Source organism: Hippopotamus amphibius, chromosome 13 (assembly GCF_030028045.1).
Source record: "Hippopotamus amphibius kiboko isolate mHipAmp2 chromosome 13, mHipAmp2.hap2, whole genome shotgun sequence".
NCBI lineage: Eukaryota > Metazoa > Chordata > Mammalia > Artiodactyla > Hippopotamidae > Hippopotamus > Hippopotamus amphibius.
Window position 1 is genome coordinate 102,708,853 of NC_080198.1, and position 25,259 is coordinate 102,734,111.

The 25,259-nt window shown below is 57.5% G+C and overlaps 1 protein-coding gene across 2 annotated transcripts in view; it reads left to right on the forward strand.

Moving 5' to 3' along the window:
- The window catches only part of LETM1 (leucine zipper and EF-hand containing transmembrane protein 1), a 30,456-nt gene that overhangs the window by 249 nt on the left and 4,948 nt on the right, over window positions 1-25,259 (forward strand). Inside the window, exons 2-11 of one of the 2 annotated variants that reach the window (XM_057705538.1) lie at window positions 2,544-2,604; window positions 8,375-8,786; window positions 12,270-12,413; window positions 13,084-13,221; window positions 13,901-14,104; window positions 19,421-19,540; window positions 20,868-20,999; window positions 21,290-21,433; window positions 21,785-21,919; window positions 24,755-24,889. In XM_057705538.1, the coding sequence (XP_057561521.1) occupies window positions 2,544-2,604; window positions 8,375-8,786; window positions 12,270-12,413; window positions 13,084-13,221; window positions 13,901-14,104; window positions 19,421-19,540; window positions 20,868-20,999; window positions 21,290-21,433; window positions 21,785-21,919; window positions 24,755-24,889 (1,625 nt within the window). The remainder of the gene's footprint in view (window positions 1-2,543; window positions 2,605-8,374; window positions 8,787-12,269; window positions 12,414-13,083; window positions 13,222-13,900; window positions 14,105-19,420; window positions 19,541-20,867; window positions 21,000-21,289; window positions 21,434-21,784; window positions 21,920-24,754; window positions 24,890-25,259) is intronic. The other variant, XM_057705539.1, reaches the window with a different exon arrangement.

Sequence of the window (25,259 nt, forward strand, 5' to 3'; positions counted from 1 at the left end):
CGGGGCCGGGGCCGGGGCCGGGGCCGGGGCGGGAGGGGCGGGGACGGCCCCGGCGCCCCCAGGTCGGGGCGGCTCGGCGCTGGGTGGGTCGCGGCGCTCGGACCAGCCCGGGGCCGGGGTCGCGCCAGCGGGGGCCTTGCGCGGCCTTGCCCGTCCGCCGCGCCCCGGCCGGCCGGTCGCCGGCGTGGGGAGCGCCGGGGCCGTGGGTGCCCGCGGGGGGCGGTCAGTGACTCGCTCGCGCCGTGACCTTAGTGGCCCAGCCACCGGCCGCCGCTTCGGGAGCGGGGTGGGGAACGGTCTCAGGGGAGCGCGCTGAGCGCCGGCCCTGGCGCGGTGTCGGCGCTCCTCGCGTGGCTAGGCCCCGTGGACCTGGCGCCCGCTCGCGAGGACGGGCTTGCCCTCGGGCCACGTTCTGGGCTCCGGGGATGGCCGGGCGCACGGCGGGCGCTGGCACATCCTGGCGAGCAGGCCCTGCCGGCTTGCAGGACGTCCCCGGGACTGATATCTTTATGGCGCTGTCGGCGTCGTGCAGCGTCCCCAGGCCTTTCCCCGTGGCCTCAGGAACCTCAGTGACCCGAGCTGTGACCCGGAGATCACACCTAAGGCTGGGCTCTTAGGAGGTCACGTGTAGAGCACCTGCACTGACCTTCACTCCCTGTCTCTTTTTCCATCAACCTTGCTGAGTTTGTTCCTTATTACTTGTCCTATGAGATTGAGATTCTCAAAGGTACTCTGGAAAACGTGGTCCTTGTCGTTTTTAACAGTAATGGCTGATCGGCTGCTTAGACCTTCGGAGCCAGGATTAGGGCATGGAGCAGCAAGCGCTGCGGTGTGAAGGGGCAGGCTGGGCGCCCGGTCCAGCTTTTAGTCCTTTCCTCCGCTGTCAGAGCGCTCTGTATCTCTTGCCTCTTAAGGGTGGTGGTTAAAATTCACTGGCCTCCCACGTTTCTGTAGCATGTTTACACTTTAGAAGTTAGCTGAATTTGCTTTGTGGTTGTATCATTCCAGGCACACGGGTGTTTCCCGTAGCAGGCACTATGCTTTATACTCTCAGACACTAAGGGGCTGAGAGTTGGTCAGACAGGCGATTTTGCTGTAGGACTTCCAGGGCGTCCAGAGCCTGCAGAATCTGGGGCCGGACGGTGGGGAGCTGGTCCCTGAACCCTTGGGAGTGAAGCTCCCAGCTGAGTGTGGCAGCCCGCCCTCTTCTGGAGCACCTTTCCCCCATTATCAACATCGTCAGTTGGGGTCCTTGTCATAATTAGTAAACCAGCGTTAATACGTTGTTATTAGCTGAGGTCCACAGTGTGTTCAGAGTTCCCTGACTCTGCACGTACTTTATCCTGATGTCCTTTTTTTGTGCCAGGACCCCATCCAGGACACCCCATTACGCTTAGTCAGCATTTCTTTCTGGTGTCTTGGCTGTAACAGTTTCTCAGACTTCCCTGGACAGTTTTGAGGAGGACTTGTCAGATACTGTAGGATGCCCGTCTATTGGGATTTGCCTGGTGTTTCTCTCATGGTTAGACTGGGGTTGAGGGTTTTGGGGGGGAAGACCCCAGGGTGAAGTATCTCCTTCTCATCACATCTATCAAGGGTGCCTGCAGTAGTAGGACTTACTGTGGCCGTGCTAACCTTGATCACTGGGCTGAGGTGGAGCCTAATCTAGAATTACTTCCTGCTCTTTGCACACTGTGCTCTTTGGGAGGAAGTTGCTATGTGTGGCATGGACCTGGGAGTAGGCTGGGACTTGTAGAGGTGGGCTGACCAGATTTGCCAAGGACTGGGTGTGAGAGCAGAGGGCCTGGTCTCTGGCCATTATTCCATCAAGGGAGCACCAGAGAGGAGCAGGCTGGGGGAGCCAGGAGTTCTTGGAGCTGTTGAGGGTGAGGTGCAGGAATGTCTTTTGTTGCTCAGAATGAGCCCCTCTCCCACGCCCCAGAGTTTATGCTAATGGGGTACCTGTGATTAGAGGGTTGGACCTCCCAGACTCACGCCCAACCTCATGGGAGGAGTTCAGTTGCCAGTGGCCAAGGATGGAACCAGTCATGCCTAGGCAGTGAGAGCAGGAACTCTGGGACAGGGAGGCTTGGAGAGCTCTGGGGTTGTTGGCACATGCCAGTCAATGGAGACAGAAGCTCCTATGCCCTAGGACTCTCCCAGGCCTCACACTGTACACCTTTCCATCCGGCTGCTCCTCTGTGTCCTTTATATTAAACTGCAGTAGTGGATGGAGCACTTCCTGAGTTCTGAGGCCATTCCAGCAAATTATCAAAACTGAGGGGGTCATGGAAACCTCGAATTTGTAGTTGGCAGAAGTGTGGGTAGTCTGGGGACACCACTTGCAACTGGTCCCCCTGTTGGGGTGCGTGGAGCTAGGGACTGCCTCCAAGACACTGCGTTCCAGTTGGGGCAGAGCCTTCACTTAGCAACACTCAGAACAGGTTTCCAGCAACTTGCTCTGCAGAAGGCTCTGAAAGACTGTGCCCATGTAAAGTGCCTGGTGTGAGACTGACTTTCTTGTTTTCCTGTTTCCGTCGCAGGTCGTGTGGGGGATTGTGTCTGCCTCAGTTGTGCCAACACCATGGGGTTGATGAGCTGCGTGTAAGTAAATTAACGTCACTTTCTGCCTATTTGAAGGTGCTCAGGTGACCTGGGGCTCTCGATTTGGGGAGGTGGTATATCTTGCCTTCCTGCTCTTTGTTCTTTTAAATCTGTATCTTTTCCTCTGGAAATAAGTAGCCACATACATTAGTGAATGTTTGGAAAATAAACACTCATAATCCCAGTACCTGGAACAGATATTGTTAGCCTTTTGGTGTCTTCTCTTCTGGTCTTTTCCCCTCACGTTATCAGTTTTTTAAAACATGCGTTGGTAACTGCAGTCTATGTCCATACTCACACAGCTGCCATTTCCAGTGGCTTTTTGTGTGGACACACAGACAGACGCTCCCTCGTACCACGCTTGGTCCTTCACAGAGGACTGTGTGGACCAATCGCTGACCGCAGGGCTTTTCCTGCTGGTTCGGGGGACATACCTGGAGTGTGGTGGGAGGCCTATGGTACTGCTGACAGGCTGGAGGGCTTCCTGGAGGGAGTGGCACTCATACGTCACTGTCCACTATCACCCATGGACTTGAGCTTCCTGCAGGGCTGCTGTGCTCTCCCTGCCAGCCATCAGCCCCGCCCGTGCCCCTGAGCTTAGGCTACTGACACCCCTCACGTGTGTGATGGGGTGCCCAGAGCGCTCTCAGCACCTGGTCCACGTCCAGCTGCCCCGGGTGCCTGAAGTGGAGCTGGTGCCCCTTGATGCCCCTGATACTCCTGTGTGAGAGCGTCTGGCCCCTCATGACCGTTGTCCGCGGAGCTGTGGGCTCTTTCGGATTTTCTGGTTCATTCGAGATTGGTGATTTGTTGCCTCATCTTGGCTGTGAACCTTTTCTTGGGGATGCTTCCTGGGACAGATTTAATTCCCTGAAGCAAACACTGTTTCCAGTTCTCTGGCTCTTATGAAGCACTAAAATGAGTAGCCGGCCCGGCCTTTCTGCCCGCGAGCAGGTGTCTTTGTGGAGGGGTGTGGGCGTGTGTGCAGTGTTTGGGGGGGACACGAGCAAGTATTTTCAGCAGCCCCTCCCAGCAGCAGCCCCTGCAGGCCCCCACTTGCGGCCAGAGTGCTCCCAGCCATCTCTAGGCTTTGATTTTAATTAGATTTCTCTTCTGGTAGTCAGCAGACTGTCGCCACAAAACCTCTCTTTTTTATGATGTGGAGGCATTAATGTATGAGCATAGAACATCTTTACTCTTGCCGAAGTGTGCTTTTCTAGATTTCAGAGTTCTGAGTGAACTCTGTAATCTGCAGCTGGCATTTCAGGGGCTTGGGGCCCACTGGGTGGCTGGAAACGGGTGACCGTTGACCTGGAGATGCAGTCACGGTTGCCGTAAAGGATGTGGTCCTGCAGGGTCAGCTGTCAGTGTGTTTCAGGAGAAGCTGGAAGTCTGGGCTTTGGTGTGAAGTCTCTGGTTTTAAAGGACTGAGTGATGAGGCAGGTTAGTACCGCTGTGTGCACTGGGTTTCCCTGCTTGGACCACCCCAGGTGGCGGGGGCAGCGTCGAGGGTCAGTGATCCCCGCACTTGCAGGGCTGGTGGTGCCTGCGTCGCTTGCACGGGGACAGTGTGCATCTGTCACTTACCAGGGGGCCAGGCCTCCCCTGTCTCCTTTCTCCACAGTCTTTCTAGACAAACTTTTGAATTATTTCAGTTCTAAGGTGGTCTTTTGGGGGTTGTAACCAGAATGTCATTAAACCCATAACATTATTTGGGAATATTAACTTTTAAAGTCACGGCTAGTCTTTCCATGTGTAAATTGTTTTCTCTCTTTTGGAAAGGGTAAGTCATATTCTTTACATGGGCCCCATGCATGGCCTTTAAGACGGTGCCCAGACCTGCTCTGTTGGGGGGGGGGGGGGGGGGGCGGAGTCGTCCTACGTTGTCTGTTCTCAGTGGTGGCTGCCGGCATGGACGTGCCTAACTCGGGTACAGTTCCCCGTGCCTGGCCGCTTCACGCAGCTCCAGTGGTTGTTTTTCGTGCCCGCGAAAGCGCAGCTTTAGCTAATCGGCCGCCCAGTGCACAGCGGTGATTTTTGTCTCTTCCTTCCCAGTACATTTACTTCTGTGGTGGTTTCCGTTGTTTTTTAACCTCAGTAGCCAGGTCTGTTATGGGAGAGCTGCAGTCATTCACACATCATCACAACAGCAAAAAAAGAGGCTCTAGCGTTTTGTGAGTTCACAGTGTTTAGAAAGTTAAACACTTTGTTTAGAAAGTTGAAACAGAACTGTAGAGCTGTTGTCCTGAACTCACACACTTCAGATTAGGAATTATGGATGAGAGTTGAAGTCTCATGCCTGTCTCAGCATCCAAGAAGTTATATTTTTTATTTTGATCGCTTGATCATGCAGTGTGAGAAAACTTGAGTCACACAGATACGCAGTTGCAAGTGGTAATCATTTGTGTTAGTTTTTTTTTTTAACAGTTTTGGAATCTCAGTCTTAACTGAAGTGGTCCAGACCCCTGAAGGGTGGGTAGGGGGAGAGTTTCTGATCCAGGACATCATTGTGGACGTTGTCCAGCTGTTCTCGACCTCCCTTATCATAGAGATGAAGGCAGAGAGGAAGCACCCACAACTGGAATGAGCCGTCAGACCGTGCGATGGCAGGCGGTTCTGAAACCCCGCAGGCGGCGAACCCCATTCAGTGGGAAATCCTGAGCTGACGGGCTACCTCTGTCTTTAAGTCTGACTTAGCGGGCCTGTGTGTAAGGCTCGCTGAGGAAATCACCGAGCTGCTGGTGGCAGGTGCTGCCCTCGCGTGGATGCCATGTGGGCTCCAGGGCTGTGGGTCCCAGCTGAGGGGGCACGTTGTCCTGCAGGCAGTCGTGGGGTCCCCTCTTGTCTCCAGGCACAGGCACTTCCGGAACACCCATGGGTCACAGTGCCTGCTGCCCCATCCTGCCTTCCCTTTCCTGTTTGCCCTGAGGAGCTGAGGGGGGGCACGTGGAGGGTTGGCGTCCACCCTGGGCCGGCCTCGGGCCACTATGTTGCACGCTGCCCCCCTGGGGAGGGGACGTTCCCATGAGTTGGCAGGTGTGTTCAAAGGCAAGAAGTTGCTGTGTGGAAAGCTGGTTGAGTCCCTGCACTGGCACCCAGGGCTGTGCAGCTGACGCCATTGGGCATGTGGGGGCCCTGCCCCCCGTCCCTCTGCCAGCGCTGCTTCGTTGCTCTCTTCCTGGAGGTGATGGCGAGACATCAGGTTGAAGTGGGTGTAGGGGTCAGCGTGCTAAAGTCAAACGAGCGGCTGTAACCTAAGCCCCAAGCTTTTAAATGAGAACCAGCGGGATCTTCCTCCCGTGACCATGTATTTCTTGTTGAGACATTGCTTTTACCTGGAGTAGTCTCTCCCCCACCCCTCCACACACACACTTTGAAGGTGATTTATCCCAAAAAAGAGAAAGAAAAGAAAAACTGAGGGACTTCCCTGGTGGTCTCATGGTTAAGACTCCACACGTCCACTGCAGGGGGCATGGGTTCGATCCCTGGTTAGGGTACTAGGGTACCCACGCAGCACAGCTGGGAAAAAGAAAGAAAGACTGAGAGATTTGGGGATGGGTGGCGGGGTGCTGGGCCCGCTGGCCGGTGCAGTGAGGGGAGCGGGGCTTCCAGGACGCTGCCACTGGGCTCTGGCGGGTTGGGGCAGAGCAGGAGCCACTTTCTCCGAGATACCGTCAGTCCCAGCTGCCCAAGGAAAGGCAGCAGTGCCCAGGTTAGTTTTGTTTTGATGGAAATTTTTTAATAATTATGCAACTTTGTGCTTTTTGAAAATAGCTAAATCTCTCTGGCTAGATCGTTAATACCCTCTCTAATGTGCGTGAAGACAGCCAGACTTCGGGGCCCTGGCGGGTGCACCCCCTGCTTCTCTACTGGGTCTGTCTTTGCCTCTTGGCCACCCCTGGTGACTGACCTCACACCTTGAGGAAGCCATGTGCTTCCTTGGTAACTGGGTTGGAAAATTGGATAATTAAGCCTGATGAAGACAGGAGGTGGGGTTCTTCCTGTGTGGGCATGGTCACGTCCCGCTTTGAGAGGTGCAGCTGAGGCACAGGGTGTGGGCTGGGGCTTCGGCGTCTGAGCCGGTGGCGCTGCTATGCCCGGTCAAGGCTGGTCCCTGGCCGCCGGGACTCAGGACGGGGCAGGTTCGAGGGACCCGCCTTTCCTGGCTTAGGTGTTGGCTGCGGGACAGAAGAGAGGCCGGCAGGAGTGTCCTCTGCCAGCTGTCCCCACCCGCACAGGCCAGAGCCAAGGTGGGCCCATCCCTGCTTGTCCTTCAGGGGCCCCGTGTGTAAAAGGAGCAGCTAAGCTCAACCTTTCCCGGCTGTCTTCCAGCCCTGACTGGCGGCTTCTCAGCTGCTTTAATGGGGGTTGCTGGGGCCCGGGCACTGTTCTGGGTACTTCCTGTGTGTTAGCCACACGTCCACGAGAGGAGCTCCCAGTGTGTGAGGCTTTTGCCCAAGGTCACGGCAGTCCTTGGTGGTGCTGGAGTTTGACCTGGGACAGTGCTCAGAGCTCAGGTCCTCGCTGCTGGCAGCAGGCCAGGCGCACAGAGACGACTGGGGAAGAAGCTGGGTGTGTGTGGTGATAAACAGCCTGCCTCTCAAGTGAGCTGGGCCTCTGGCCACCCAGGGATGGATTTGTGCGTGAGTGGGGAGAGGTTTCTAAAGGGGCAAGTGAGAGAAGAAGGCGGTGAAGCACGGAAGGAGGGCCGTGTAGGTGAGTTGTTTCAGTGTCGGACTGTAAGTGGCCTTCCGCCACGTGCTGCTGTTGGAAGAGGACTTCTTCATCACGCCCAGACCTTGGGCTGTGCTGGGTCTGGCTGGGCACCGAAAGCTGGGGATGGCTGGGTCCAGGCTCCAGACACTTGGGCTGCAGCGAGCGGCCCTCCTGCAGGCAGACACCGAGGGCACGGCCGCCCGGGGCCCGGAAGAGCAGACGGGCCTCCTCTTGCTGCCGGGGGTCTGGGCAGCCCTGTAGGCCTGATAGGGTGCTGACAGAGGGCCCTGAGCTTCCCACTCCCGGAAGCCCCTGCGCCTTCCCGCTGTGCTGTGGGGGCAGCTCTCGCCGTCCCCCTCTGGGCCTCGAGCCTGTGGTCCAGTGGGGATGGCCCGCACGTGAGGACTTGAGGGGAGTGGGCACTAGGGGAGCCCCGCAGGGCGGGAGGGCTGAGCAAGCCCAGGGTGGCGTCAGCACCTGTGGGGTGTCCAGGCGGGCACGGCTGCAGAGGCTCGGGCCCAGGGTCTTCCGGTGCACCTGGGCGAGGAGGCCAGTGTGGGGCCGAGCGAGCAGCAGAGGGAGGAGAGGGAGGCCTGGGCTTTGGGCTGTACGGGCCAGTTTTGTGTCCTTTTGCACAAAGGCCTCTGCTCAGTGGATGCGTGGGTCTGGGTCAGTGTTGATGGGAACATCCTCCCTGATTTTCAGGACTTGCTCAGGAACCGCAGGTCTTTGCAGAAAGTTACCTGTTAGGGGAGAGGACTGGCCTGGGGGACCCACCCAGAGCTTGGGTCTGTCTTGTCTGGGAGTCAAGCCTTTGCTGGTTGTTTGTGTCTGACCTGCCCCCCATGGCCTCTCTTACAGGACCTTGGCGAGCAGCCCCGCCTCTGCCTGTGGGGCACGGCTCCGCGGGGTGTGTGTCTCCGCGTCAGGCGGGGACAGCGAGTCTGGGAGAGCTGGGCGCACGCTTGTGACCCAGCTGTGGGCCGTGCTGCTGCCGGCAGGCCACAGCAAGTGGCTGGCCCCTCACCACTGGCTTCTTTTTTCCTTTTTCAAGGAGTCTGCCGTTGGGCGGCCACACTCCCGTCCGCCCCGTGCACCTTCCCCTCCGAGGCGACCCCCTCGGCTGCTGGACGCTGAGGCCCAAGCGCACGTGCGTGGTGGTCGCGGGGCCGAGGCTCCTTCCTGTGCGCTGCTGGCACGCGTCACGCCCGCTGGGCGACGACTCCGTGGTGGAGAAGTCCCTCAGGTCCCTAAAGGACAAGAACAAGAAGCTGGAAGAAGGCGGCCCTGTGTACAGCCCTCCCGCAGAGGCCGTGGTGCGGAAGCCCCTGGGGCAGCGGGTCCTGGACGAGCTGAAGCACTACTACCACGGCTTCCGTCTGCTCTGGATCGACACCAAGATCGCCGCCCGCACGCTCTGGCGCATCCTCCACGGCCACGGCCTGACCCGCCGCGAGCGCAGGCAGGTAATGGGCGTGCACCCCGCTCGGGGCACCTGTTTGCTGCCTCGTGTCTCACGTCACAGCAAGAGACGGTATCACAGTCGCGTTAGGTCTCGCCCGAGTTGGCTGGATTTGCCTCTCGGACGCGTCGGTTCCTGCTGTGCGGGCTGGGACAGGGTGGCTGGCACAGCTTTGCAGAGAAGGTGCAGTCACAGCCCTGCTGGTGGGCTCCCAGGGGCTCTGGGGGGGTTGTTCTCCGCCTGAAGGGTGCTCACCGCTCCTCCTTTGGAGCTGCAGTTGCTAAAGGTGGAGCGTGTTGCAGGGCTGACACCCTCACCATGTGAGTGGTTCTTTTAGGATGACTGAGCTGCGGATCCACCCTTCTTGTCATGCCAGGTGTGTTACCGGAAGTCACCACGTCGTGTCTTTGGGCTGTCACGGATGCAGCTGCTGTTTCGTGACTCAGTTTCTGGCTTTGTTAAATTGCTCTCATGGGATCCTTGGTCCTTCGTGCTGTCCGACCTTCTCCCCCTTTTCGGTGTGGGGACCCGGCGGAGCAGCATGGACACCCCCGTGGCAGTGAGCACGCGGACCCCCAGCCCTTGGCTTCTCGCCACCCCCATGAAGAGGAACCAGGGCTCTCTGGAACATAGCTGATCGAGGGCTGGGACAGCAGTGGTGTTAGGACAACCTGTGTCAGAAAATTAAAAAAGGCTCGAAAATAAACAATGCAGGCCCTTCTGGGGCTGGCCAGAAATGGGCTTTCTCCATGTCCCTCAGCAACAGCGTGTGGTGTCATGGTTTCCCATGGTACTGTGGAGGGAGTTTTTCTTGCGGCAGATTACACAGTCTGAAGGGCACCCTTTTAAGCGTGTCTCAGTACACAGCTGTGTGTCATTACGTGCACGCATACTGCAGTGGGCTCATACCGCCAGCCGTCTCCAGAGCTCTTCCTCTCTTCTCACCTTGCTAAGCTGGAGCTGCACCCATTCCGTATCGACTCCCTGCCTTTGCCCCCAGCCCCTGGCACCTGCCATTCTACTTTCTGTCTCTTGCAATCTGACTCCTCCAGGGACCTCCTACCAGTGGAGTCACACAGGATCTGTCCTTGGTGACAGGGGTTTGTTTCACTGAGCGTCACGTCCTCAGGATCCACCCTCGTCGCAGCAGGTGTCAGAATCCCCGTCCTGCTTAAGGCTGAATCATGCTCCAGTGTGTGGGTGGACCATGCTTTGTGTATCCACCGTCCGTCCGTGGACACTTGGGTTGCTTCCACGTTTTGTCTATTGTAGGTAAATGAAATTTGTAAAATTTCATTTTCCATTTGTTTATTGCTAGTATATAGAAATACAGGTGGTCTTTATATATTGATCTTGTATCTTGCAGACTTACCAAACTCGGTTATTAGTTCTAGCATCTTTTTTGTAAATTCTGTCTTTTTATCGGGAACAGATTTTGGATTTTGTCAGATGCTTTTTTTGCATCTATTTATTTTTTTACTATTTATTTTTAATTTTTTTGACGTATAGTTGACTTCCCATATTGTGTTAGTTTCAGGTGTACAGCAAAGTGATTCAATTATATATACATATTTTTCAGATGATTTTCCGTGAGAGGTTATGTTGAATATAGGTCTCTGTGCTACACAGTAAATTCTTGTTGCTTACCTTTTCTGCGTCTATTTAGATAGTCACATGGTTTTTTCTTTTTCCTTTTTTTTCCCCCTCTTGGCCGCACTGCGCAGCATGTGGGGTCTTAGCCCCCAATCAGGGATTGAACCTGCGTTCCCTGCACGGAAGCGCAGAGTCTTAACCACTGGACCGCCAGGGAAGTCCCAATTTGGTTTTTTTTTTTTCTAGTTTTATTAACTAAATGGTTGATATTTGTCAGATTAAGTAAGAAAGCAAGACTCAACTCTGTGCATTCTACAAGAAACACATTTAAATGTAAAGACACAATAGGTTAAAAGGAAAAGAATGAGAAAAGGTAAGTGATGCTAAACTAGTCCAAGAAAGCCCACGTTAATATCAGACAAAGTTGACGTCAGCGCTGGGATTACCAGGGTGGAAGAGGTCATTCATGGTGACGAGAGGGTCCGGTCATCAAGAGGACATGATATTCCTGGACGCTTGTGCACCAGTAACAGAAGCCAGACGCCAGACACGTTGTATGGCTCCATGTGTGGCAAATGCCCAGAAAAGGCAAATTTGTAGAAAGAAATCAAATCACTGTGCCAGGCCCGAGAGTGGGAGTGGAGGGTAACTACAGATGGACCCGTGGGACTTTCTGTCACAACGAAAATGTTCTAAACCTGGATTTGGGGGACGGTTTCACAGTCTATAAATTTACCAGAGTTTATTGAATTACATACGTATAATGAATGAATGGTATGGTATGTAAATTAAACCTTAATAGAACTGCTGAAGAAATTTAATGGAGGAATGTCAAAAAACACAGGCACCAACTTGAAGGGTCATATCTGGGACCATTTGAGCATAAAAATATAAATAGTAATGAAATATAAACACATGAAAATATAGGCGTCCTTGACCAGTTTGATGATACATAGAAAAATGAACGTGCAAGAAAGCGAGGTTCTAAATGGAGAGATGGGCTTCAGTTAGGTAATTGCTGTTTTGTGACCATCAGAGCAGAGGCTGGTTTGGGAGGAACCATGACGAGTGTCCAGAGAGAGAGGTGTGATTATTTTCGTGCTCTCGGGGTGTCCCCTTGCAGGTGACCACTCTCTCAGGGTAGGTGATGCCTGACCCCAGGAGGGCAGCCATTGCGGGAAGTGGTGCTCGAGCCAGAAACAAGGCCCTTGGTAGAAATGACGTCACTCCTCGGCAGCTGGTCTTGTCCGGCTGAGGACAGGGAGAGCGTAGTCTTGGCGGCGTGCACCCAGGCAGTTCCGAGTGGAAGGAGGGTGTGCAGAGCAGGCGCTGGTGCAGAGGGCAGGTGGGCTGCTGGGGCCCCGAAAGTGATGGTGCACTGTTCTCAGGGACTGTCGATTCGTTCGAGTTGCGAATTTCTTTAAAGTCGTCAGCAGCAGTAGTTTGTTCACATCAGCGAGGCACTTGGATTTTTTTCCCTGATCTTGCCGTGTAGCATGGTCTCAGATCTAAGCTGTCGTCTCAGGAAACACAAGGGAAGTGCCCCGCCAGCACTCGGCCCTCCTTTCTGCGGAGCCGTGGCGTGTGTGGTGTGGCCACAGACGTCCTCGGGGCCCTCCGTGCCGCCAGCGGCGGCCAGCCCTCCGCCTGTCGGTCTTGCCCAGCTGTCCGCCAGGCCGGTGGGCACCTGGCGAATGCCCTTGAGGGCGCGCGCAGGCAGCGTCCAGTGATGGGTGCTGCTCCGCGCAGGGAGTTGGCTTCCGCCCAGCTCTGGTGAGCGCCGCCGTGCCGCGGGGGGCCCCTGTCTGCTCCCCGGGAGGCACTGCCCTCGCTGCTGCGGGCAGCTGTGTGGGCCATGCTCCCTGGTCACCCCGTGCCCCCCCTGCCCTTCCAGTTCCTGCGGATCTGCGCCGACCTCTTCCGCCTGGTGCCCTTCCTGGTCTTCGTGGTGGTGCCCTTCATGGAGTTCCTGCTTCCTGTCGCCGTGAAGCTTTTCCCCAACATGCTGCCGTCCACGTTCGAGACCCAGTCCATCAAGGTGACCCGCTCGTTCCACACCCAGTTTGAAAGTAGTTTCCAGGCTGCATTCTTTTGTGACTGACATGTCAGATGTTAGATGCTATTGAATGTTGTTTTCTTCATAATTCAGTCCTGCTGTGCTATGATTATTTAGTAGGTGCTGGTTTCAGCTTTGTTCCTCTGTAAAGGGGTCTTAAATTACGGTTTCTCTAGACCACTGTTCCTCAAGCCACAGGTCGAGGCCCACTTGTGGGGGGTGAGGAGGGTCTAGGGCAGGATGAGCCGACTACAGCCCGTGGGCCACGCCAGCCCTGCGCACTTTGGTCAGTAAGGCCTTTTGGGGACACAGATGTCCCGTCATCTGTGTATTGTCTGGTGGCCTTCGCCCTTCACACGGCTTGGCCCACAGGGCCTCAGAGCTTTACAGGCTGGTTCTTTGTGGAATTTGCTGACCCCTTCTCTGGGGTGGGGGCCACACAAATTTTTTTTTAAATCGTGAAATAGAAAGTTTCCGAATGCACAGCTTGTGGGTGAAGGAAGCTCTTGCTGTTCAGGAGGCATCGGGGGCGATGGGTTGGGGTGTACCTACTGGGCTCCAACAGAGGGCTGGCAGCGGGGCCGGGCCGGCGCCGTCCAGGAAGCCATGCGGGGCAGGAGCACGGGGTGCAGCGCGCTCTCTGCCCTCGCAGGAGGAGAGGCTGAAGAAGGAGCTGCGGGTCAAGCTGGAGCTGGCCAAGTTCCTCCAGGACACCATCGAGGAGATGGCCTTGAAGAACAAGGCAGCCAAGGGCAGCGCCACCAAAGACTTCTCCGTGTTTTTCCAGAAGGTGCTGTAATGTGTTACCCCTGGTGGCCTCGGCCCGTCGGCCCCCAGTGCTGGTTAGAGCCCCGGGGCTGCCCTGCCGTATCTGGGGAACGTTCCTGGCCTCCCTCCTCCCGCTTTTTTACTGTGCACGATGAGGGTGGCACTCCTGGCCAGGCGCGGACAGGTGCTCTAGGGAGGCGACCCGGCCGTGCCCCCACCCCGCCCCTGGAGGTCAGGTCTGCTGTCCCGAGATCCTGCACGGACGTTCACACGTCCCCGCCTGGGTCTCCAGTCTCTGCAGCAGCCCTGGGGGAGGTAGAGTTTGGCAGGAACCTAAGACCCCACAGGTGTGAGCAGAGGGGGCTGGGCTGGGGAAGGAGGGGACAGACTGCCCCATAGCCACGTCCGCAGTAGGGGGGAGGCAGGGCCGCCCGCCCAGCATGGGGACCCCAGCCTCTTCCCGGCCAGACACCGTGGGCTGTGTGGGCGCCTCGCTCGCTCGCTCACAGGAGCCAGCCAGGCAGTGCTCGGGGCTCTGGGTCCCAGAGGCAATGCCCCACGGGAGACGTGCGTGCCGAGCTGAGGGAGGCTGTGGGCAGCCCCTGTGCTTTGTTTCCTGACTTGAGGCGTGTGGCCCGAGGCCGTGGGGTGCTGGGGGACACACAGCCTGCCCCCGGTGACCCTTATGACGGCTCCCGCAGATCCGAGAGACGGGTGAGAGGCCCAGCAATGAGGAGATTATGCGTTTTTCCAAACTGTTTGAGGATGAGCTGACCCTGGACAACCTCACGCGCCCGCAGCTGGTGGCGCTGTGCAAGCTGCTGGAGCTGCAGTCCATCGGCACCAACAACTTCCTGCGCTTCCAGCTCACCATGAGGCTGCGCTCCATCAAGGCCGATGACAAGGTGAGCGCCCGGGCCCCCCACTGCGCGTCTGTGTGCGTCCTGGAGTGAGTGCTGGGGCCACAAGGCGTCCAGCCGCCCTAACGGGCACATCTTCTGAGGTGGGACGTGGTCACTGAAAAGGTGGTTTTTTTTTTTTTCCTTTGGTGTGTATCAACAGCTTGTTCCTTTTTTTTTTTTAAGCTCTTTATTGGAATATAGTTGCTTTACACTGTTGTGCCAGTTTTTGTTGTACACGAAAGTGAATCAGCTGTATTCATACATATATCCCCATCACCCATCATCGAGTTGATCTCCCTGTGCTATGCAGCAGCTTCCCACTAGCTACCTGTCTTACACTTGGTGGTGTGTATATGTCAGTGCTAGTCTCTCACTTCGTCCCGGCTTCCCCTTTGGCCCCCGAAAAGGTGGATTTTAACGACAGCCCACTGTCTCATCATATAGGTGTGTCATGATTTATTAACTGTTACGTTAGCTAATCGTGTGCTACCCTAGAGAACACGCTAGTAAATACCTTTTCATGTGGATTTTGCTTCAGATCTTTGATAGGTCATATAAAAATAGTGACCTAGAATTGGGCCTCCTGAGTAGAAGGGCAGGACGTCAAAAGCAAGTCCTGGCGCACGACCAGATCGCTCTGGAGCTGTGCCGCCTGGCTGCCCCTGCAGCGTGCACCCCAAGTGGGCGTTTCTCAGGAAGTCACGAAGCGCCCCCCGTTCTCTCTAGTGCTGTTTCTTGCCTTCCGGTCTGTGGTGTCTGGCGTTCCAGCAGCGGAGCCGGCTCGCTCTGGGCTCTTGTCACCTTGTTACTTGCAGGCGTCCTGACTCCTCGTCTCTGCCTGCGCCTGTGTGCTCTGAGCTGCCCTGATGACCCTGTCCCGTACTTGGAGCCCTGTGTGTCCTCCCTGTGTCATGCTGCACTTCATCCCCTTGCTTGCCTTCTTTTGGATTCATCAAGTATTTACTATTCTGTCCGCTCTCCATTAGCTTGTTACTTCTTTACGATTTTAGCCGTTTCTCTAGCGTTTACAGCCAGCTTCCTTGATACACTGGAGTTTAATGGGAGTGTGTGCTGGGGCCACGCGGTGTCTCAGCTGCACTCCCTCCGGCCGTCGCGTCATGTGCATTTTGGCGCCTGAGTTGATGTGTGTGCACCGCGTATCCACCCTCCTGACCCCGTTCCTTCCTTCCTGCAGTTCTGCCCAGGCCGTCTCCTCTGCTAGAGGAGTCCCCTCAGTTCCTGCTTGTGTGGATGTGTCTCTGTTAACCTTCCCTCCTGCAGTGCATTGCTGCAGCCTGCAGGACTCCAGGCCTGCAGTTCTGTTCTCTACATTTAAAGATGCTGTTGAGTGTGTCTCAGCCAGCAGGCCTGCTGTTGTGCCTTTGAAGACGTCTGTCTTTCTCTGGCAGCATCTGAGATGTCCCTGTTTGGATTTTAGCCGCCTTACAGGAACATCCTGGGCGCCTCTGTGTCTGTGCTCATCCCGTTCCCTGGTTGTGGTGCTTTCATCACTGCATTATCTGTATTTTACATCCTTTTGTACATTTGGTTGACGTATCCCCTCTTCTTGGTCTGATTACTCTTAAACCCATCCTCTGAGATTTCTGCTTTCAGGTAAAACTGTCCATTTTGATCTCTGAAAGCAGATCACCACTGCATTTTGCGAGGATGAAGAGAAATTGTGTCTCCGCTCTGCTCGGGAGAGGCAGCCTGGAGGCAGGTGGCCAGAGTTGGGTCCTGGCCTCTCACTCACTTTGTGACTGTGAACAGGCCCCCTAACCTTAGTGCTTCAGATGCCCGTGAGGTGTGGCAGCGGCCAGGCCTCTGCTGTTGAGACGGGGGAGGGGGCATACTTTCTGATGGACATTAGGTAGAAGACATACCTAAGAGGACTCTGGAGGACTTCCCTTGTGGTCCGGTGGTTAAGAATCTGCCTTCCAGTACAGTTGGACGCAGGTTCGATCCCTGGTCAGGGAACTAAGATCACATGTGCCACAGAGCAACTAAGTCTGCGTGCCGCAACTACTGAGCATGCGGGCCACAACTAGAAAGCCTACGCACTCTGGAGCGCCAGAACTAGAGAGAAGCCACAGCGCAGCCTGACGCAGCCAAAGACAGAATAAATAAACGTTTAAAAAAAAAAAAGACGCTGAAAAGTGGGGAGAAGCCCCTGGGACCCCAGGAGTGGCACACGAGGTCTTTGTGCCTCGTAGATCCAGCCTTGGGGCTAGAGAAGCCAGAAGCGCTGACAAGGACAGATTTTAAAAGCCCATCCTCTGGCTGAAGGAAAGGGGCCGCCAAGCAGGACAGACTTCAGAGAGGGACCACTGTGCTCCAGCCAGACCACAGGAAACACTATGTCCTGATATCCCAACCACCACCCCACCTCCCACCCCACCCCCACCAACACACACACACAGTGGCGGGTGGGGCTCGGGACCGCCAAGCTCCTCGGGCTGTAACAGCTGGGATGCTCTCAGGGAAGGCTGCAAGCTGCTGGCTCATGCATCCCCGGCCCCCTCCCCCTGCGGTGTCAGTAGAGACCAGCAGGGGGCCTGACCTCCACCATCACCCCACCCCCCACCCCACAGTCCCCAGACTTCCCAGCTGGAATGTTGTCAGGAGGGGCCAGTAATGAGGTTCTCCTGCCCCTCCCAGCCCGGGAGGCCTGCGGAGCCTAGCGGGGAGCCCAGAGCCCACCCACCATCCCGGCAGAGTCAGAAGCAGCCTCCCACATCCCACCTGTTCCGAAAGATACCCGGGATGTAATTTATGGGTATGATTGAGTGATGTCGCGGAGAGCTCAGGGCCACTGGAAGGAACTTGTGCTCACAGTTCCCCAGGAACAAGACCAGGAAGTGAGGGGAAGGAGGAACTGGGACTTGGCCTTTATCACTGGTGCCGCGGGAGTGGTCAGCTGGAGACATTTTTGATTGGGCAGGAAGTGAAAGAGGTCAGGGTTTGTGGCTGGAGGATCTGAAATACGATTTTTGCAGGCCCGGGGAAGCCAGGCTGCAGGGGACGTACAGACAACCTTGGCCACTCGTTTGGATCTGTAGATGCAGGTTGTCAACTACACGCCTGTAACACTGGTGTCACACCTGCGCCCGAGTGCTGTCGGGGAGCCCGCTAGGCTGGAAGACTGACGTGTGCCCCGGAATCTGAGCACACAGCACCCCCAACCCAGCTCCAGCCGAAAAGCACTCCTCATGCTGAAAACCTGGAGGACGCCAGAGTGAGTGAAAAAAGGCAGCAGTGGACGCCAGCGCGGAGAGTACAGAGAAAATGGACCATCTTGACCATTGGCCACTTCTCAGATTCAGTAAAAGACATAAATCTACAGATTTAAGAGACCGAGTGCACCTCAGACAGGATAAGCACAGAGTCACACAAGACACACAGTCACACGAGCAAATGTGAAGGACAAAGAAAGAATTTTGAAAGCAGTGAAAGAGAAAGGCCTCTTACCTGCAGGTAGAACAGTTCGAATAACATGCGTTTCTCATTAGAAACCATGGCGGCCAGAAGGAACCGGAAAGTATTTTTTGTGTGCTGAAGAAAAAGAATTGTCGGGCTTCCCGGGTGGCGCAGTGGTTATGAATCTGCCCACCAGTGTAGGGGACGTGGGTTCCATCCCTGGTCCGGGAAGATCCCATATGCTGTGAAGCAACCAATCCTGCAAGCCACAACTGCTGAAGCCCCCACGCCACAACAAGAGAAGCCACTGCAGTGAGAAACCGGTGCACTGCAATGAAGAGTAGCCCCCACTCACCACAACTAGAGAAAGTCCACGTGCAGCAACAAAGACCCAATGCAGCCAAAAATAGTTTTAAAGAAAGAACTGTCCACTCAGTGCTATATACAGCAAAAATAAAAATTAAAAAAAAACAACAACAGAAAGGGGGGGAAATCAAGACATTCTCTGATGAAGGAAGACGAAGACAGTCTGACAGCAGCAGGGCTGCCCTGGAGAGCCTCGGGGCATCAGGAGGAAAGACCGTGATAAGCAGCAGGCTTTGCTTCTGCGCATGTGTCTTCTGAGTGACGTGTGATGGTGGAAGCAGAAATGGGGCACGTGCCACGTGGCTCTAGGTCAGTAGGAGACCTTGGGATGAGCTCGCCAGGTGGGGGTGGGCCACTACAGTTCGCTCCGTGATGAGACAGGCGCATCGTGTGATACAGGAGCAAGCCCCGAAAACGGACCCTGCGATACACTCAGAAGCGCAGGAGAGCAGAGCGGATGGGACCCACGTGCCCCACAGGAAGATGGGGAAAAGGAAACAAACAAAAAACAGTGTTTGCCTAATAACCACGAGCTGGAAACAACCCAGGCGTCCTTCGCTGGGCAAACGGTGTAGCAGCACGTTTGTACCGTGCGGAGCACTCGTGAATGAAAGGGGCGGATTCTTACTACACAGCTGCTGGGTCTCCAAGGAGTCATGTGGTCCGTTCCTGTGATGTGCTTCAAATGACAGGATTACAGAAACGAAGAGCAGATTAGTGGTTCCCAGGGGTTGGGGGGGGGGGGGTGTGTCTGTGAAGGCCATTGTGAGGTCCTTGAGGGGACAGGGGTGTTTTCTGCCTGGGCTGGCCAGGCGTTGCATCCTGGCAGTGGTTTGGTATGTACGTTGTAAGGCGTCACCACAGGGAGGAACGGTACCGCGGCACGTCCGTCTACAGTTGTCCCAGAACTGACGTGGGTAGCAGTTGTGTCCTCCTCGCGGGGTCACGGGGGGGCTTACGTGGGGGGGAGCAGGCGGCACTGTCGCCCTCTGTCCCTTCTCTCCTCTCCCCTCGTCCCTGCCCGGTCTCCTCAGAATGCCACGCGCCATGTCCTGTGGCTCGGGGGCTCCCGTGTGCTTTCCCGCTTGGGTCCCTGTGGCCTCAGGCTGAGGAGGAGGCAGCTCAGGAGACGTCTTCAGAGCGTCAGGGTCACCCCGGTCCCCTCTTTCCTCTTCCATCCTGGGCACTCGGCGGACACGGGGCATGGTGGTGCAGGGACGGGAGAAGCGTGGGGTTCGGGCACCGGGATTGCTCCCTGGGCAGAAAGCGGGGCCTGGGCCGGGGTGGGGGGCTGGGGGCGTCTTCGAATCACAGGGGCATCCTGGCCGTCGCCCCCGAGGTCCCTGCCCTCTGTCAGACGGTCCAGTCACTGCAAACCGGAACGGGGGCCTAGGCGGTCGGGGGTTATCTTGTGTTTGGCAGAGCGTAGCGGGAAGGTGGCGTCTCATCAGACACTCAGCTCCCAGGTGTGTGAGCGCCGACGGCACAGAGCTGCCGTGGCCCTTCAGGCGGTAACTGTCCCGCTCCCTTCGGCAGCTCATCGCCGAGGAAGGGGTGGACAGCCTCAACGTCAAGGAGCTGCAGGCGGCGTGTCGGGCGCGAGGCATGCGGGCCCTGGGCGTCACGGAAGACCGTCTGCGGGACCAGCTGAAGCAGGTGCGTGGGGCGGGGGCGGGAGGCCGCGGGGGCTCAGCTGCGCCCGGGCCGGGGACCTGGCCGGCCTCCGCTCCTGGGTGTGCGCTGGTCTCCCCCACCGGCGCCTGCGTGCTGCCGGCGGCCTTACTGTCCCGTCCACCCGGCCTCCTGTGGACACACGAGGACGTGGCTGGCTTCCTGTGACATTCCAGTGTGTCTCTCAACTGAGGTCAGGGCATTTGGGGACGTAGGACCCAGGCCAGCCCGACCTCTGAAGCCCCTGCTCTCGACAGCCCAGCTCTGAGTGGGTCTGCCTTCTCTGGCCCCTCGGGGGCCCTCGGGCAGAAGCCAGGGGCCAGCTCTGCAGGGCCGCAGGCTGGCCACGCCACGTGGGTCCGAGTAGATGAGATGTTGGGTAGGCGACATCGCAGCAGCTCAGCCTTCACGTCAGTCGCTCATAAAGCTGGGCGTCCCCCGGGTTGTCTTCCCGGTGTAGACGCTGACCGCTACACCACGAACGCTTCACGTCCCAGTGCGGACGAGGGCGTGTGACGCCCGCGGTCCCCGCTGACACACACGGTGCTTAACGGGCAGCACCTTGTTGTCGTCCTTGTCTTCACTGACCTCGTCTTCAACAGGGTCCCCTCCCGGACCCTCCTCCGTGGGGTGCCCCGGGTCTGCCGGGCTGGAGTGTACTCGGGTGCTGCGCCCGAGAGATGCCAGGCGTTGGGGGCGCTGGGCTCCGAGGGCTCAGATGTCTTCCTCTCCCGTCGTTTCACCTGTGCTCAGCACCTTCTCCCCGTCCTGAGAGTTCCTTCTCGTCTCCCCTTTTGTCCCGAGTCTGCTTTGTGTCCCAGCATCGTCGTGGTCTTTTTTGTCAGTTTGAACATTGTCTTTGTGTCACTAAAAATTTAGCCTGAAACAGTGCCCGGCTCACAGTAGTCGTGCAAACCTCAAACGTCAAGTGAATTCACCAGGGCCACCTTTGGAGTTTCTGTGCCATTTTTAAGTGAAGAACTTTGGGAACAGAACCCATCCTCTCGCTCTGTGTTTTCCAAGCCCGGCGGCCTCGCGGCAGGGGCATCTCCTGCTCGCTGGACTGACGTGGGCAGCAGCCACTCACGCAGCAGCGAGGAGGCCTTTCGGAGCTCGCGGTGTCTCTCGGGAGAGCCGCTCAGGTGACTCGGGCCTGTCCATTCCGGGGCTGTTGTGGTTCTTGCCACCAGCATCCCCCCCCACACGACCCAGAAGGGAGGAACGTTCCAGAGCCAAAAGCCCTGGCCCGGCTCACAGGAGACGCGGGGGGGACGAGGCCGGCAGGTGAGTCTGGGCCTCCGATCCCTTGCAGTGGCTGGAGCTGCACCTGCACCAGGAGATCCCCACGTCGCTGCTCATCCTGTCCCGCGCGATGTACCTCCCCGACACGCTCTCGCCCGCCGACCAGCTCAAGTCCACCCTGCAGACCCTCCCGGAGATCGTGGTGCGTGTTGCCAGGCGCCTCTGGCCGCTGGGGGAGACCCCCCTCCTCAGCCCCGGGCCTCTGCTGGCGCCCTCGCCCCTCCCCTCTTGCTTGTCTGTCCTCCGCCGTGCGTGGGGGGCCCTGCGGTACGCATGGAAGGTGACTCTCGGGGTCCTCAGGACGCGTCCCAGCACTCGGGGGTCCTGCTCCGGGGGAAGCAAGCTGGGGAGGCCACGATGCCCGGAGACCCGGGTGGGGCGCCGCGGGGGCCGCTCGGGCGGGGGCGCGCTCACAGGGCCCCCTCCCTGAAGGCGAAGGAAGCCCAGGTGAAGGTGGCCGAGGTGGAGGGCGAGCAGGTGGACAACAAGGCGAAGCTGGAGGCCACGCTGCAGGAGGAGGAGGCCATCCGGCAGGAGCACCGGGAGAAGGAGCTGCAGCGGCGCGCGCAGGCGGCGGTGAGCGGCGGGGGGAGGCGCGGGGCGGGGGGCGAGGCGGACGCTCTCGCGGGTCAGGTGCCCGTCCGCGCGGGTGGCCCGTCCGGCCCCGAGGCCCTGAAGCTGAGGTCCGAGGCCACAGCGGCTTCCTGGAGGCCTCCGGCCGCCCTGCGGACACGCGCGCAGGCGGGAGCTGCGTGAACGCCCCCGGCCCGTGCGGTGCCCCACGGGGGGGTCCTGCGTCGCAAGCGCGCGAGGCCGACCCCGCTGCCGGTCGGGGCCTCCGGCCCTGCGCCCCCGCAGAGGCTTGAGGGCCGTGTGGACGCCGCGCTCGGACGCGGGTGCTCAGCCAGCAACGGCCTTGCGTTTCAGAAGGAAGCGGAGCCCGAGGTGGCGGCGGAAGGTGCCCCGGGGAGGCCGGTGGCCGGGCCGCAGCCGCAAGAGCCTGAGGTGACCCTGCCGTCTGAGGCCCTGAAGGACAGCGCGCCCGTCCTGGAAGGCTTGAAGGTAACGGCGGCCGCCCGGAGGGCCAGCGCGCCGCCCGCAGGCCCGGGGCTCCGAGGACGCGGGGCCGGAAGGCCGCAGCCTGGCTGCCCCGGGGGATGTGGACGGCCGCGGGTGAGACGAGTGAGGCCGGAGGGCGAGGCGGCCCCGCGGGGAAGGCCGCCTTGCTGCCCCCTGCCCTGCTGCCCTGCGCAGGGGCCTGACGCGCCGTGCGCCCCCCGGGTGCTCGCCTCTGCAGCCTCGCCGTCCTGGTTGTAGCCCGTGTTTCTCATGAGGCGCCCGATGTCTGGGTACCGCCAGGTGGACCTGGCACGCGACGCGAGCGGGTGGAGCGGCTTCTGAAGGCCTGTGGGGTGGAGGGAGTGTTGACTGCACAGGCAGGTGGCAGCAAGGTGTGGCAGCTGGAGCAGGAGAGAGAGCAGGATGGCAGCTTTACATCTGGGGATCCCAGCGAGGCCCCCGGGGTGGGGGGCCAGGACCTCTGCATTCAGAGGTCAGAGGGGTCGAGGCCTTGGGCTTGGGGGGTGCATGAAGTCGAGCCTGTCCACCGCTGGGTGGGGGGGTGGCCTTTGTCAGGTGTGCTGAGGGCCAGGTGGATGCGGCCCCCGATGGGCAGTGTGGGGTCCTCGGAGGTGGCGGGGAAAGCCCCACTGCAGGGCCTCAGGGAGGAGCTGGGAGGACACCAGCCTCTTCCAGGCCAGTGGGTAGGGAGGACTCCTGAAAGGGGCACGGGGCTGTTCGTGTGAGAAGAGAGAGCATAGAGCAGCAACACTGGGGGTCTTGCAGAAGCGAGCTGGGGGCGGGGCCGTGGTGGACAGAGGCTGACGTGGCCTCTGGGACAAAAGCCCCATGAGCCCCTGCTCCACCCAGTGATGGCCCAGGAGACATGACCTGACACGTCACTGATGCAAGGCTGGGAGGAAGAGGGTTCCAGGAGCCCAGGCTGACCTAGGCTCAAAGGGTGACCCTCGGAAGGGTCAGGGACGGACGTACCAGGGTCATTTGGAAGGCGGTGTGGGGCTGAGGCCAGGAAGCTGAACAGAGACGGGGCCTGGTCAGGCCCACCGATTGGTCTGAGAGAAGAGATCACCCGTCAGCAGCAGGAGCTAGATGGTTGGCGCTCTCCATGGAAACAGATGCGTTCCATTTTCAGTGGATTAAAGACCTAGATGTGAGAGGACATTTAAACTCTCAGGAGAGCTTATGAACTAAGGATTGCCAAAGATTTCTTAGCAAAGAGCACAAACCTTTAAAAACTTACAGTAAAGAACCTTGGTTTGTTGGAAAGATGCTACAGAGAGTGGGGGCACCACCGTTTCCTGTTTGCAGTGTGGGCCTGGTATCGGTATTGACCCTCTGCTCGGACAGAGAACCTGAATAGCTCTAGGAAATCGAGTTTGTAGCTGAAACCTCTCCACAGGGAGAGCCCCACACCCACATGGCTTCAGGGGTGAAGTTGCTGGTGAGTCCAGACATGTAAGGAATAAATCCTTCCCGTGCTGCACAAACCCTCGTCAGAAAGTTGAAGAGATGGTGATGTTCTGAGATGAGCATCCCTGATGCCAAGCTCGATGGATGCGAGGCAGCTGCAGACCAGTGTCTGTCCCAAACACGGGTGTGTGGTTCTCAGCAAGCTTCTAGCCAGTGAAATGCAGCTGTCCTGGAGAAAGGATGATACATCACGACCTCATGGGGTTTGCCCCAGGAATGCAAAAAAATTAGTCAGTGTAACAAGCACATGAACAGCCTCAGGAGAAAAACCGCTGTGATCATCTCAGTAGATGCACAAAAAGCACTGGACAGAATCCAGCATCTGTTCTCTATTAAAGTTTCTCAGCAAACCAGTGGAAGTGAAGCTTCTCAACCCGATGTGAGGCAGTTGGAGAAGCACCTGTGGTCAGAGGCCCGCTGACGGTGGCAGGGACGGCGCTTTCTCCAGCTTTTAGCATTGAGGGTCCAGCCAGGATGGTTAAATAAGGAGCAAATCAAATCACACAGAAAGGAAACTCTTTATCCACAGACAGCGTGAGCGCCTGAAAGCCCGTCGCCTGAAAGCCTTTGTGCTAGTGTGGAACAACAGTCGAGCTGACGTTTTAAGAAGCGTATTGTACAGCAGCATCCAGTGAACTGCTTAAGGGTAAAGTTGGAAATAGATGTGCAGACCTGTACGGACGCCATAAAATGTTGCAGAGGACAGTTAAAGCAGTAAGTGAATGGAGAGCTCCACTGTACTCGTGAATGTGAAGACTTGGTGTTAGTCACATGTTAATTCTCCCCAGCTGATCTGTGGATTCACGACCATCAAAATCCCAGCAGGCTTTTTTGTTGACCTTGACAAACGTATTCTAAAACGTATGTGGATGCTCAGAGGACCTAGAATGGCCACGATGATGGACAGGCAGGCCTGGTGTTATCGGTGGGTGGAATGGCGTGCCGCAGTCAGAAGGAACACGCCGTCACGTGCGTGACTCTCCGAGCGACAGAGCTCGAGCTGTGTGACACCGCTTGTCAGAATCCCAGACAATGAGGGTCTGTCGTGACAGAAGGCAGGCCGGTGGGGGTGGGGGGGTGGGCACAAGGAGAGCTTTGGGGTGACGGGTGGTGGCTCCCTGGGTGTGCACGTCTGCCAGACGTGCTACACAGGTGCACTCGGGTGCAGGAAGCACCTCGGAGAGTAAAGGCGACGACTGCACGTGCCTGCTTCGCACAGAGCCCGACGCTCTGCCACATGCAGCGTGGACACAGGACACGGGCAGAAGAGTGGCCAAGCCTTCAGGGAAAAGCCAGTTGTTCCCCTTCATGTAGGTGTTTTGGTTTGCTTGTGTGTTTCCTTTCCAGGAAGAGGAAATAACTCAGGAGGAAATTGACATACTCAGTGACGCCTGCTCGAAACTGAAGGAGCAGAAGAAGTCCCTGATGAAGGAGAAGGAGGAGCTGGAGCTGCTGAAGGAGGACGTCCAGGACTACAGTGAGGTGCGGCGGGGACGGAGCTGAGACTGCAGACAGGAAGCCCAGGCCGGGCAGGGCCTCCTTCAGATAAGCGATAAGTTGGCCAAGTGGTCTTTGGAGAGAGAGCTGAGTTTAAGTGAATCTCATTCGCTAGCTTTTCCAGTCATCGCACTGGCCGCTCCCCCTGCAGTGCTGGCCATGCGCCCTCGCAGGTGACGAGCGTGTATCTTCTTAGTTTCTCAGTGCTATGCCTGAAGGTGTCCGGTGAATAGTCTGGTCACTTGGTATTTGAAATCTTACTTTTGTTCATGATTCCCCAAAAGAGACTTCTTTCTTACACACTAGTTCATTTTATTTACTTATTTATTATTTTTGAGATTGGTAAAAATAATCT